Source organism: Notothenia rossii (assembly GCF_949606895.1).
Source record: "Notothenia rossii genome assembly, contig: scaffold_86, whole genome shotgun sequence".
Classification (NCBI taxonomy): domain Eukaryota; kingdom Metazoa; phylum Chordata; class Actinopteri; order Perciformes; family Nototheniidae; genus Notothenia; species Notothenia rossii.
In genome coordinates this window covers 208,776-222,868 of record NW_027639715.1, presented here as the reverse complement: position 1 = coordinate 222,868, position 14,093 = coordinate 208,776, and the positions used below count along the sequence as shown (strand labels likewise).

At 41.5% G+C, this 14,093-nt stretch overlaps 1 protein-coding gene across 2 annotated transcripts; it reads left to right on the top strand.

Annotated features, from left to right (window-relative positions):
• The first annotated feature begins 205 nt into the window (after nt 1-205).
• On the top strand, nt 206-13,166 carry entpd6 (ectonucleoside triphosphate diphosphohydrolase 6). Of its 2 annotated transcripts, none has more exons than XM_079695752.1 (9): nt 206-453; nt 687-775; nt 2,625-2,704; nt 3,175-3,233; nt 4,274-4,372; nt 4,814-4,951; nt 8,938-8,994; nt 11,066-11,178; nt 11,439-13,166. In XM_079695752.1, exons 1-9 carry the CDS (start codon nt 384-386, stop codon nt 11,520-11,522), a joined length of 789 nt encoding a protein of 262 aa, XP_079551878.1. In that variant the 5' UTR covers nt 206-383; the 3' UTR covers nt 11,523-13,166. The 2 variants fall into 2 exon arrangements, with proteins under 2 accessions (XP_079551878.1, XP_079551877.1); XM_079695751.1 differs by having other exon boundaries at nt 210-453; nt 4,271-4,372.
• Nucleotides 13,167-14,093: the final 927 nt, after the last annotated feature.

Here is a 14,093-nt window from a genome sequence, read left to right as displayed (position 1 = left end):
GCACCCTGTCTTCATCACATCTACAGCACCCTGTCTACATCACATCTACAGCACCCTGTCTACATCACATCTACAGCACCCTGTCTACATCACATCTTTAGCACCCTGTCTACATCACATCTACAGCACCCTGTCTACATCACATCTACAGCACCCTGTCTACATCACATCTACAGCACCCTGTCTTCATCACATCTACAGCACCCTGTCTACATCACATCTCCAGCACTTTAGCTCTTTATTTATATTACTATCTTCATAGAAAAACATTTAAATCCATTTATGTCTTTCTTCATAACACGTTATCTTAATAAAAAAAGATTTATTACAATTTGTAATTTGTATGGACGTGATTTTAATTTCAAATTAAAGCACGAACTGTAATGTGTTTGTTTTCGTTTGGTCTTTTTCATTCAGGGATTTCTGCCTGGATCACCGTCAACTTCCTCACTGGTGAGCACACACACACACACACACACACACACACACACACACACACACACACACACACACACACACACACACACACACACACACACACACACACACACACACACACACACACACACACACACACACACACACACACACACACACACACACACACGTTATAAATGCTGGTATAAAGATGTCAGATTAATGTGGACAGGAAACACTGATTGCCTGTTATTGGATTATTCCCCCAGGTGACCTCCACAGAGCCGATTCCTCCACTGCTGGGATGTTAGATCTGGGAGGGGGATCCACTCAGATCACCTTCAAGCCTCAGGACGAGGTGAGGCTGCTTTAAAGAGTCCTCTCCTGCTGATGTTCAGGTGTATATCAGTATGTAGTGTCTCTACTTTAAAGAGTCCTCTCCTGCTGATGTTCAGGTGTATATCAGTATGTAGTGTCTCTACTTTAAAGAGTCCTCTCCTGCTGATGTTCAGGTGTATATCAGTATGTAGTGTCTCTACTTTAAAGAGTCCTCTCCTGCTGATGTTCAGGTGTATATCAGTATGTAGTGTCTCTACTTTAAAGAGTCCTCTCCTGCTGATGTTCAGGTGTATATCAGTATGTAGTGTCTCTACTTTAAAGAGTCCTCTCCTGCTGATGTTCAGGTGTATATCAGTATGTAGTGTCTCTACTTTAAAGAGTCCTCTCCTGCTGATGTTCAGGCGTATATCAGTATATAGTGTCTCTACTTTAAAGAGTCCTCTCCTGCTGATGTTCAGGTGTATATCAGTATGTAGTGTCTCTACTTTAAAGAGTCCTCTCCTGCTGATGTTCAGGTGTATATCAGTATGTAGTGTCTCTACTTTAAAGAGTCCTCTCCTGCTGATGTTCAGGTGTATATCAGTATGTAGTGTCTCTACTTTAAAGAGTCCTCTCCTGCTGATGTTCAGGTGTATATCAGTATGTAGTGTCTCTACTTTAAAGAGTCCTCTCCTGCTGATGTTCAGGTGCATATCAGTATGTAGTGTCTCTACTTTAAAGAGTCCTCTCCTGCTGATGTTCAGGTGTATATCAGTATGTAGTGTCTCTACTTTAAAGAGTCCTCTCCTGCTGATGTTCAGGTGTATATCAGTATGTAGTGTCTCTACTTTAAAGAGTCCTCTCCTGCTGATGTTCAGGTGTATATCAGTATGTAGTGTCTCTACTTTAAAGAGTCCTCTCCTGCTGATGTTCAGATGTATATCAGTATGTAGTGTCTCTACTTTAAAGAGTCCTCTCCTGCTGATGTTCAGATGTATATCAGTATGTAGTGTCTCTACTTTAAAGAGTCCTCTCCTGCTGATGTTCAGGTGTATATCAGTATGTAGTGTCTCTACTTTAAAGAGTCCTCTCCTGCTGATGTTCAGGTGTATATCAGTATGTAGTGTCTCTACTTTAAAGAGTCCTCTCCTGCTGATGTTCAGGTGTATATCAGTATGTAGTGTCTCTACTTTAAAGAGTCCTCTCCTGCTGATGTTCAGGTGTATATCAGTATGTAGTGTCTCTACTTTAAAGAGTCCTCTCCTGCTGATGTTCAGGTGTATATCAGTATGTAGTGTCTCTACTTTAAAGAGTCCTCTCCTGCTGATGTTCAGGTGCATATCAGTATGTAGTGTCTCTACTTTAAAGAGTCCTCTCCTGCTGATGTTCAGGTGTATATCAGTATGTAGTGTCTCTACTTTAAAGAGTCCTCTCCTGCTGATGTTCAGGTGTATATCAGTATGTAGTGTCTCTACTTTAAAGAGTCCTCTCCTGCTGATGTTCAGGTGTATATCAGTATGTAGTGTCTCTACTTTAAAGAGTCCTCTCCTGCTGATGTTCAGGTGTATATCAGTATGTAGTGTCTCTACTTTAAAGAGTCCTCTCCTGGTGATGTTCAGGTGTATATCGGTATGTAGTGTCTCTACTTTAAAGAGTCCTCTCCTGCTGATGTTCAGGTGTATATCAGTATGTAGTGACTCTACTTTAAAGAGTCCTCTCCATCAGGATGCTTCTCTGTTTGAGGCTTTAATCTCTAAAAACCACAATAATCCCAAATGAACGCCCTCATCAGAGAGAGAGAGAGAGAGAGAGAGAGAGAGAGAGAGAGAGGGTCTTATTTGTTATGTAGGTCATGCTGCTTTAAAAAGAGACTCTGTGTCTCCGAGCAGAAAACCATCCAGACGTCTCCCATCGACTACATCAGGTCCTTCCAGATGTTCAACAACACACACACTGTGTACACACACAGGTACACACACACACACACACACACACACACACACACACACACACACACACACACACACACACACACACACACACACACACACACACACACACACACACTTTCTTTTTTAATTAAAATGATTGAGTTTTCTTTTTTGTGTAGGGTTCTTTTTATTATTATTTTGTTTTTGATTTTAATGTTTTATACAGGACTTTCTGTTGATTGGTTATTCTTTATCAGTAAATGTTTGAGGCGAGCAGGAGGGTGCCATTTACTTTATAAAAGACTGAATTTCCAAACTAAAGTAGTGAATATATAAGAGAATAATAAGACATTCAGAGAGCGTCTGTTTGTGTTGTCATATACTAACCGCTTCAACCTCACAGAATATCTGGGGTTTCTCTTTTACATTTTCCAATTTATTCTCCAACAAGAGAGAGATTGTGGTGGATGTACTCCTATCAGTGAATAATCAGTGATTCTGTGCTCAGCTACCTGGGTCTGGGCCTGATGTCTGCTCGACTCGCTGTCCTGGGAGGAGCCCCCCCCCGTACGTACCTCATTATTACTCTCTTTACTCCTAATGTCTTGTTTCATCTCTGCCTTTTACACACACACACACACACACACACACACACACACACACACACACACACACACACACACACACACACACACACACACACACACACACACACACACACACAGAGAGAGAGAGACACACACACACACACAGAGAGAGAGACCCAGTGAGAGAGAGACACACACACACACAGAGAGAGAGAGACCCAGAGAGAGAGAGAGAGACACACACACACACACACACACACACACACACACACACACACACACACACACACACACACACACACACAGAGACACACACAGATAAATAAGCCATTATCTAATCTTTTAATAACACAGCAGCAAGATTAATTCCTTGCAGGCCAGCTGTTGCTGCGACTTATTTGTGTGTGTGTGTGTGTGTGTGTGTGTGTGTGTGTGTGTGTGTGTGTGTGTGTGTGTGTGTGTGTGTGTGTGTGTGTGTGTGTGTGTGTGTGTGTGTGTGTGTGTGTGTGTGTGTGTGTGTGTGTGTGTGTGTGTGTGTGTGTGTGTGTGTGTGTGTGTGTGTGTGTGTGTGTCTCTCTCTCTCTCTCTGGGTCTCTCTCTCTCTGTGTGTGTGTGTGTCTCTCTCTCACTGGGTCTCTCTCTCTGTGTGTGTGTGTGTGTCTCTCTCTCTCTGTGTGTGTGTGTGTGTGTCTCTCTCTCTCTGTGTGTGTGTGTGTGTGTCTCTCTCTCTGGGTCTCTCTCTCTCTCTCTCTGTGTGTGTGTCTCTCTCTCTCTCTGGGTCTCTCTCTCTCTGTGTGTGTGTGTGTGTGTGTGTGTGTGTCTCTCTCTCTGGGTCTCTCTCTCTCTCTGTGTGTGTGTCTCTCTCTCTCTGGGTCTCTCTCTCTCTCTGTGTGTGTGTGTGTGTCTCTCACTCTCTTGGTCTCTCTCTCTCTCTCTGTGTGTGTGTGTGTCTCTCTCTCTCTGGGTCTCTCTCTCTCTCTGTGTGTGTGTGTGTGTGTGTGTTTGTCTCTGTGTCAGTAGGGGGCAGCAGAGAGCTGGTGACCCCCTGTCTCTTTCCGGGGTCAGAGGTCAGATGGGAGCACGCTGACGTTGTTTACACTGTGAGCGGCCAGGAGTCAGGTGAGCTGCACGCTGCCCTCTGATTGGTCCGTTTATATGAGGTGGACTGATGGAGAAAAATACATGTTTTCGATTTGAGTTTTTTTTGTTTCGTTTTAGATTTTTTATTATTCTTTTTATTTGGTTTAATAAAATAATAATTTTGTTATAGTTTTGTCTTTATTTTAATTATTTTGTTTAGTATTTTACTGATAGTTGTACTCACTTATATTGGACAACAAACAAATATATATTTTCTAATCTTGTTAGGATTTTTCTGACATTTTCGAGGTGTTACTCAATTTTAATTTAATTTATTCGTAAAAACATTGTTATGACATATTTTCCTTTTTTTATTTGTGTTTTCTTTCCATCTCCTCCAGATATGTGCCCCTCTTTGCCCTTGACTTCCTCTCATATATTAACATGATGCTGTGTGTCTGGTTATCCCCTCTCTCTCAGAGGGCTCCGTGTTGGAGGCGTGTCGTCTGCGTGTCCATCGCCTGTTGTCGGGTAAAGTTTTGAAGGTGGAGGCGGACGGCATCGACTTCTACGCTTTCTCTTTCTACTACGACCGAGCCGCAGAGCTCGGACTCATCGGTGAACACACACACACACACACACACACACACACACACACACACACACACACACAGACACACACACTCTCAAACACACACACACACACACACACACACACACACACACACACACACACACACACACACACACACACACACACACACACACACACACACACACACACACACACACACACACACACAGCAGCAGGGGAACAAGGCGTTGAACATAATAGAGACGAGTACACAATGAACATCTCAACAGATCTAAGAAGTAAAACATATCGTCCGTTAACGGTGAAAGTAACTCTGTAGACTGTTACATAAACACCACGAAGATAGATAACAATTACAAGTAGGATATTATTACAAGTACACTAGTGTGTACAGTCTGTAAGGTATCAGTACAGTAGTATGTAGAGTATGTAAGGTATCAGTATAGTAGTATGTACAGTCTGTAAGGTATTAGTACAGTAGTATGTACAGTCTGTAAGGTATCAGTACAGTAGTATGTACAGTCTATAAGGTATCAGTACAGTAGTATGTACAGTCTGTAAGGTATCAGTACAGTAGTATGTAGAGTATGTAAGGTATCAGTATAGTAGTATGTACAGTCTGTAAGGTATTAGTACAGTAGTATGTACAGTCTGTAAGGTATCAGTACAGTAGTATGTACAGTCTATAAGGTATCAGTACAGTAGTATGTACAGTATGTAAGGTATCAGTACAGTAGTATGTACAGTCTATAAGGTATCAGTACAGTAGTATGTACAGTCTGTAAGGTATCAGTACAGTAGTATGTACAGTAGTATGTACAGTCTGTAAGGTATCAGTACAGTAGTATGTACAGTATGTAAGGTATCAGTATAGTAGTATGTACAGTAGTATGTACAGTCTGTAAGGTATCAGTACAGTAGTATGTACAGTAGTATGTACAGTCTGTAAGGTATCAGTACAGTAGTATGTACAGTAGTATGTACAGTCTGTAAGGTATCAGTACAGTAGTATGTACAGTAGTATGTACAGTCTGTAAGGTATCAGTACAGTAGTATGTACAGTATGTAAGGTATCAGTACAGTAGTATGTACAGTCTGTAAGGTATCAGTACAGTAGTATGTACAGTATGTAAGGTATCAGTATAGTAGTATGTACAGTATGTAAGGTATCAGTACAGTAGTATGTACAGTATGTAAGGTATCAGTATAGTAGTATGTACAGTAGTATGTACAGTCTGTAAGGTATCAGTACAGTAGTATGTACAGTAGTATGTACAGTCTGTAAGGTATCAGTACAGTAGTATGTACAGTATGTAAGGTATCAGTACAGTAGTATGTACAGTCTGTAAGGTATCAGTACAGTAGTATGTACAGTCTGTAAGGTATCAGTACAGTAGTATGTACAGTATGTAAGGTATCAGTATAGTAGTATGTACAGTATGTAAGGTATCAGTACAGTAGTATGTACAGTATGTAAGGTATCAGTATAGTAGTATGTACAGTATGTAAGGTATCAGTATAGTAGTATGTACAGTATGTAAGGTATCAGTATAGTAGTATGTACAGTATGTAAGGTATCAGTACAGTAGTATGTACAGTATGTAAGGTATCAGTACAGTAGTATGTACAGTATGTAAGGTATCAGTACAGTAGTATGTACAGTATGTAAGGTATCAGTACAGTAGTATGTACAGTCTGTAAGGTATCAGTACAGTAGTATGTACAGTCTGTAAGGTATCAGTACAGTAGTATGTACAGTCTGTAAGGTATCAGTACAGTAGTATGTACAGTAGTATGTACAGTCTGTAAGGTATCAGTACAGTAGTATGTACAGTAGTATGTACAGTCTGTAAGGTATCAGTACAGTAGTATGTACAGTCTGTAAGGTATCAGTACAGTAGTATGTACAGTAGTATGTACAGTATGTAAGGTATCAGTACAGTAGTATGTACAGTCTGTAAGGTATCAGTACAGTAGTATGTACAGTAGTATGTACAGTCTGTAAGGTATCAGTACAGTAGTATGTACAGTAGTATGTACAGTCTGTAAGGTATCAGTACAGTAGTATGTACAGTCTGTAAGGTATCAGTACAGTAGTATGTACAGTAGTATGTACAGTCTGTAAGGTATCAGTACAGTAGTATGTACAGTAGTATGTACAGTCTGTAAGGTATCAGTACAGTAGTATGTACAGTCTGTAAGGTATCAGTACAGTAGTATGTACAGTAGTATGTACAGTCTGTAAGGTATCAGTACAGTAGTATGTACAGTCTGTAAGGTATCAGTACAGTAGTATGTACAGTAGTATGTACAGTCTGTAAGGTATCAGTACAGTAGTATGTACAGTCTGTAAGGTATCAGTACAGTAGTATGTACAGTAGTATGTACAGTCTGTAAGGTATCAGTACAGTAGTATGTACAGTCTGTAAGGTATCAGTACAGTAGTATGTACAGTCTGTAAGGTATCAGTACAGTAGTATGTACAGTAGTATGTACAGTCTGTAAGGTATCAGTACAGTAGTATGTACAGTAGTATGTACAGTCTGTAAGGTATCAGTACAGTAGTATGTACAGTAGTATGTACAGTCTGTAAGGTATCAGTACAGTAGTATGTACAGTAGTATGTACAGTCTGTAAGGTATCAGTACAGTAGTATGTACAGTAGTATGTACAGTATGTAAGGTATCAGTACAGTAGTATGTACAGTCTGTAAGGTATCAGTACAGTAGTATGTACAGTAGTATGTACAGTCTGTAAGGTATCAGTACAGTAGTATGTACAGTCTGTAAGGTATCAGTACAGTAGTATGTACAGTAGTATGTACAGTCTGTAAGGTATCAGTACAGTAGTATGTACAGTCTGTAAGGTATCAGTACAGTAGTATGTACAGTCTGTAAGGTATCAGTACAGTAGTATGTACAGTAGTATGTACAGTCTGTAAGGTATCAGTACAGTAGTATGTACAGTAGTATGTACAGTCTGTAAGGTATCAGTACAGTAGTATGTACAGTCTGTAAGGTATCAGTACAGTAGTATGTACAGTAGTATGTACAGTCTGTAAGGTATTAGTACAGTAGTATGTACAGTCTGTAAGGTATCAGTACAGTAGTATGTACAGTAGTATGTACAGTATGTAAGGTATCAGTACAGTAGTATGTACAGTCTGTAAGGTATCAGTACAGTAGTATGTACAGTCTGTAAGGTATCAGTACAGTAGTATGTACAGTAGTATGTACAGTCTGTAAGGTATCAGTACAGTAGTATGTACAGTAGTATGTACAGTCTGTAAGGTATCAGTACAGTAGTATGTACAGTCTGTAAGGTATCAGTACAGTAGTATGTACAGTAGTATGTACAGTATGTAAGGTATCAGTACAGTAGTATGTACAGTCTATAAGGTATCAGTACAGTAGTATGTACAGTAGTATGTACAGTCTGTAAGGTATCAGTACAGTAGTATGTACAGTAGTATGTACAGTATGTAAGGTATCAGTACAGTAGTATGTACAGTCTATAAGGTATCAGTACAGTAGTATGTACAGTCTGTAAGGTATCAGTACAGTAGTATGTACAGTAGTATGTACAGTATGTAAGGTATCAGTACAGTAGTATGTACAGTCTGTAAGGTATCAGTACAGTAGTATGTACAGTATGTAAGGTATCAGTACAGTAGTATGTACAGTCTGTAAGGTATCAGTACAGTAGTATGTAGAGTATGTAAGGTATCAGTACAGTAGTATGTACAGTCTGTAAGGTATTAGTACAGTAGTATGTACAGTATGCTAACTCGGCACAAACATGAGTATTCGTGTTCAGGAAAAGATGTATATTTTGTCTCGTGTTGTTGAACGATGTGAGCGGACACAGATTAAAGTTCAGAGAAAATAGAAAATATTTGAACAAATATTTTCACACTGAAACAAAAAATTGTTTAAAAATAGAACAATATTTAAACATGAAATAAAGATGTATATAATAAAGTAATAAAGGTCTATGTGTTGTGTTTCAGAGGAGCAGACGGGAGGCAGCGTCAGAGTCTCAGATTACAGCGAGGCAGCAGAGAGAGGTGAGTGATATTATACATATCTAATATACAGAGAGGTGAGGGCGCCCCCTGCTGGACGCTCTGCACACGGCACTACAGCATGATATCTAATATACAAAGAGGTGAGGGCGCTCCCTGCTGGACGCTCTGCACACGGCACTACAGCATTATATCTAATATACAGAGAGGTGAGGGTGCTCCCTGCTGGACGCTCTGCACACGGCACTACAGCATTATATCTAATATACAGAGAGGTGAGGGTGCTCCCTGCTGGACGCTCTGCACACGGCACTACAGCATTATATATAATATACAGAGAGGTGAGGGCGCTCCCTGCTGGACGCTCTGCACACGGCACTACAGCATTATATATAATATACAGAGAGGTGAGGGCGCTCCCTGCTGGACGCTCTGCACACGGCACTACAGCATTATATCTAATATACAGAGAGGTGAGGGCGCTCCCTGCTGGACGCTCTGCACACGGCACTACAGCATTATATCTAATATACAGAGAGGTGAGGGTGCTCCCTGCTGGACGCTCTGCACACGGCACTACAGCATTATATCTAATATACAGAGAGGTGAGGGCGCCCCCTGCTGGACGCTCTGCACACGGCACTACAGCATTATATCTAATATACAGAGAGGTGAGGGCGCCCTCTGCTGGACGCTCTGCACACGGCACTACAGCATTATATCTAATATACAGAGAGGTGAGGGCGTCCCCTGCTGGACGCTCTGCACACGGCACTACAGCATTATATCTAATATACAGAGAAGCGAGGGCCCCCCCTGCTGGACGCTCTGCACACGGCACTACAGCATTATATCTAATATACAGAGAGGTGAGGGCGCCCCCTGCTGGACGCTCTGCACACGGCACTACAAGATTATATCTAATATACAGAGGGGTGAGGGCGTCCCCTGCTGGACGCTCTGCACACGGCACTACAGCATTATATCTAATATACAGAGGGATGAGGGCGCCCCCTGCTGGACGCTCTGCACACGGCACTACAGCATTATATCTAATATACAGAGGGGTGAGGGCGTCCCCTGCTGGACGCTCTGCACACGGCACTACAGCATTATATCTAATATACAGAGAGGTGAGGGCGCCCCCTGCTGGACGCTCTGCACACGGCACTACAGCATTATATATAATATACAGAGAGGTGAGCGTGCCCCCTGCTGGACGCTCTGCACACGGCACTACAGCATTATATCTAATATACAGAGAGGTGAGGGTGCTCCCTGCTGGACGCTCTGCACACGGCCCTACAGCATTATATCTAATATACAGAGAGGTGAGGGTGCTCCCTGCTGGACGCTCTGCACACGGCACTACAGCATTATATCTAATATACAGAGAGGCGAGGGTGCTCCCTGCTGGACGCTCTGCACACGGCACTACAGCATTATATCTAATATACAGAGAGGTGAGGGTGCTCCCTGCTGGACGCTCTGCACACGGCACTACAGCATTATATCTAATATACAGAGGGGTGAGGGCGTCCCCTGCTGGACGCTCTGCACACGGCACTACAAGATTATATCTAATATACAGAGAGGTGAGGGCGCCCCCTGCTGGACGCTCTGCACACGGCACTACAAGATTATATCTAATATACAGAGAGGTGAGGGCGCCCCCTGCTGGACGCTCTGCACACGGCACTACAGCATTATATCTAATATACAGAGAGGTGAGGGTGCTCCCTGCTGGACGCTCTGCACACGGCACTACAGCATTATATCTAATATATAGGAACAATAAATACATATCAAAATAGAATAGAAATAGAATATGTGTAGAAGAGGCTTACATTCAAAATAAAATACAATTGGAAACTCCAATGAGTTGAAGCTTTAGCTCTTCGTTAGCACTTTGAAGGGCTAGCCTGCTAATATGAAAATGACAGTTCGTTTTAGTTTTTATTGTCAAAATACATTTCATATAAAAACCACCCGGGGTTATGAAGGTGATGTCTTTTCTCTTTGGCGCACATTGCATCATTGTAAAAACATTGGAATAAGATCGTTAGCTTATGCTAATCGCTGACTCTGATGAGAGATGCTGTTTCTGTTTCAGTGTGTGGGGGGTGGGGTGCGTCCTCCGGCTCGAGCCCCTTCCTCTGTCTGGACCTGCTCTACATCTCCACGCTGCTGCAGGAGCTGGGGTTCCCCCCCCACAAAACTCTCAAGGTGGGCCCCCCCACTCTTTAAAGGGTCTTCTTCAACACCCTAACGTCAGCAGGTTGTTCACAGGCTCCAATACTCCTTCTGGATTTATTATTATATCCTTATCATAACTTGTATTTTCCACATGGGGTGTGTATTAATGTGTGTATTGAGTGTGTGTGAATATGTGTGTGTTATTGTGTGTATTAATGTGTGTGTTATTGTGTGTATTAATGTGTGTGTTATTGTGTGTATTAATGTGTGTGTTATTGTGTGTGTTACAGCTGGCAAGGACGATCCATCAGGTTGAGACCAGCTGGGCTCTCGGAGCGACTTTCCATTACATCGAGTCCCTGAACACACACTGAGGCTCTTATTCTGAAAATCCTCCATTACATCGAGTCCCTGAACACACACTGAGGCTCTTATTCTGAAAATCCTCCATTACATCGAGTCCTTGAACACACACTGAGGCTCTTATTCTGAAAATCCTCCATTACATCGAGTCCTTGAACACACACTGAGGCTCTTATTCTGAAAATCCTCCATTACATCGAGTCCTTGAACACACACTGAGGCTCTTATTCTGAAAATCCTCCGTTACATCGAGTCCCTGAAAACCCACTCAGGCTCTTATTCTGAAAATCCTCACCTCATCCTGAATGTGCCGTAAACAAAGAATAAATCAGCAAATAAAATGTATTTATTCTTAAAAAGGAATAGATAAATAAGTAAATACTTTTATTTTAATATAAAGAGAAATAATATATTTATCTTTATATTAAAATAATGTTTTTACCTGATGCACAAACCTTGATGCATTTCTCAGGTGACGTCGTCAGAGAGTCCTGACAGCCAATCAGAAGCTGTGCTGCTACTCAGCTCCGCCCCTTTTTATTTTAAGATGTGTTCAAGTCTGACAGGAAAACTCAGTTTCTCTGGTTAGGGTTTCTCTCAAAGGCGGCGTGTGGAAGCAACAAAATACTTTTACTCAAGTACAAGTTACTGAAGTACACAAGTACTGAGGTACTTTTTTAGTTACTGAGGTACTTTTCAAAGTTTCTGAGGTACTTTTCAAAGTTACTGAGGTACACAAGTACACCTGGAGATGAAAATGTAGTTCTTAAAAAAAAGAAGTGAAATTCTAGTTTTTGTTGTAATTAAACAAATAAACATGAAATTCCAAAAAAGTGAGATTTTGAAAAAAACGTGACATTCTTAAAAAAATATGAAATTTTGAAGAAAAAAAACTTGAAATAAGAAAAACCTTAAAATTCTGAATAAAAAATAAACATCGGAAACAAAGTCATATTTTGTCAAATAAATTCAAAATCTGAGAAAAAAAACGTATTCTTAAAAATATTGATTCTGAAATTCTGAGAACAAAGGGTTAATTCTGAGAACAATTCCTCCTCTGAAAAAACACAGAAAACACTTAAAATCAGCCAAAACAAAATAATCCAAAAACACTTTTTTCTAAAGACAATTTTTTTTCTTTGTGTATTTCCATTTGTTTCTTCTTTAGTTAAACCAGTCCTTTCTTCTTATACATGGTTAGACGGCAGTTCATACAGTTTAACATTAGCTCTAAATATAACGGTGCTCACTTAAAGCATCTGTATTTTTATATATTAAACTCTTATAAATCTTAGCGATGCAAATACTTTTCTATCTTCAGTCTTTTATTACATGATGCAGATTCCCTCCAGCCGAAGCCTCCGAGCGTCTAACGAGGGTCAGCGCGTGCTGACGATGGAGCTTCTACGGACACCAACAAATAACCAAACACCAGAAGTTTAAATGAATTCTCTGATTGTTTTTAGAATATTTCATATTTACCGTGAAGGTTGACCAGACGTCTCTGAACCGTTGTTGTTGTTGTTGTTGTTGTTTAATTCAGTAAACAAAGACTCACGAAGGTATTTCCTCGACAGCGTGTCGGATGTTTGTTCCTCTGAAGGTTTCCACGTGTCAGTTTGGTGATAAATCTGCAATAAACCATGTTTTCTGAAGACTGTGTTTCATTTGGAGTGAGGATCCTCCACTAGAGGGTGCTAGGGAGGATCCTCCACTAGAGGGTGCTAGGGAGGATCCTCCACTAGAGGGTGCTAGGGAGGATCCTCCACTAGAGGGTGCTAGGGAGGATCCTCCACTAGATGGGGCTAGGGAGGATCCTCCACTAGAGGGTGCTAGGGAGGATCTTCCACTAGAGGGTGCTAGGGAGGATCCTCCACTAGAGGGTGCTAGGGAGGATCTTCCACTAGAGGGTGCTAGGGAGGATCCTCCACTAGAGGGTGCTAGGGAGGATCCTCCACTAGATGGGGCTAGGGAGGATCCTCCACTAGAGGGTGCTAAGGAGGATCCTCCACTAGAGGGTGCTAGGGAGGATCCTCCACTAGATGGGGCTAGGGAGGATCCTCCACTAGAGGGTGCTAGGGAGGATCCTCCACTAGAGGGTGCTAGGGAGGATCCTCCACTAGAGGGGGTTACCTTGTTGCTGATTGGCTAATGGTTACACAAGACAAAACATCGTTATGACATCATAAAGCGGCCCAAATCTGATCAGCTCATTTTCAGACAAGTTTTTATAGAAATGGATCAAAAAGAGAGAGAATCTCAGAGGGGACACATGTTGATGTAGAAGACACATGAAGAAGAGGGGACACATGTTGATGTAGAAGAGACATGAAGAAGAGGGGACACATGTTGATGTAGAAGACACATGAAGAAGAGGGGACACATGTTGATGTAGAAGACACATGAAGAAGAGGGGACACATGTTGATGTAGAAGACACATGAAGAACAGGGGACACATGTTGATGTAGAAGAGACATGGAGAAGAGGGGACACATGTTGATGTAGAAGAGACATGAAGAAGAGGGGACACATGTTGATGTAGAAGAGACATGAAGAAGAGGGGACACATGTTGATGTAGAA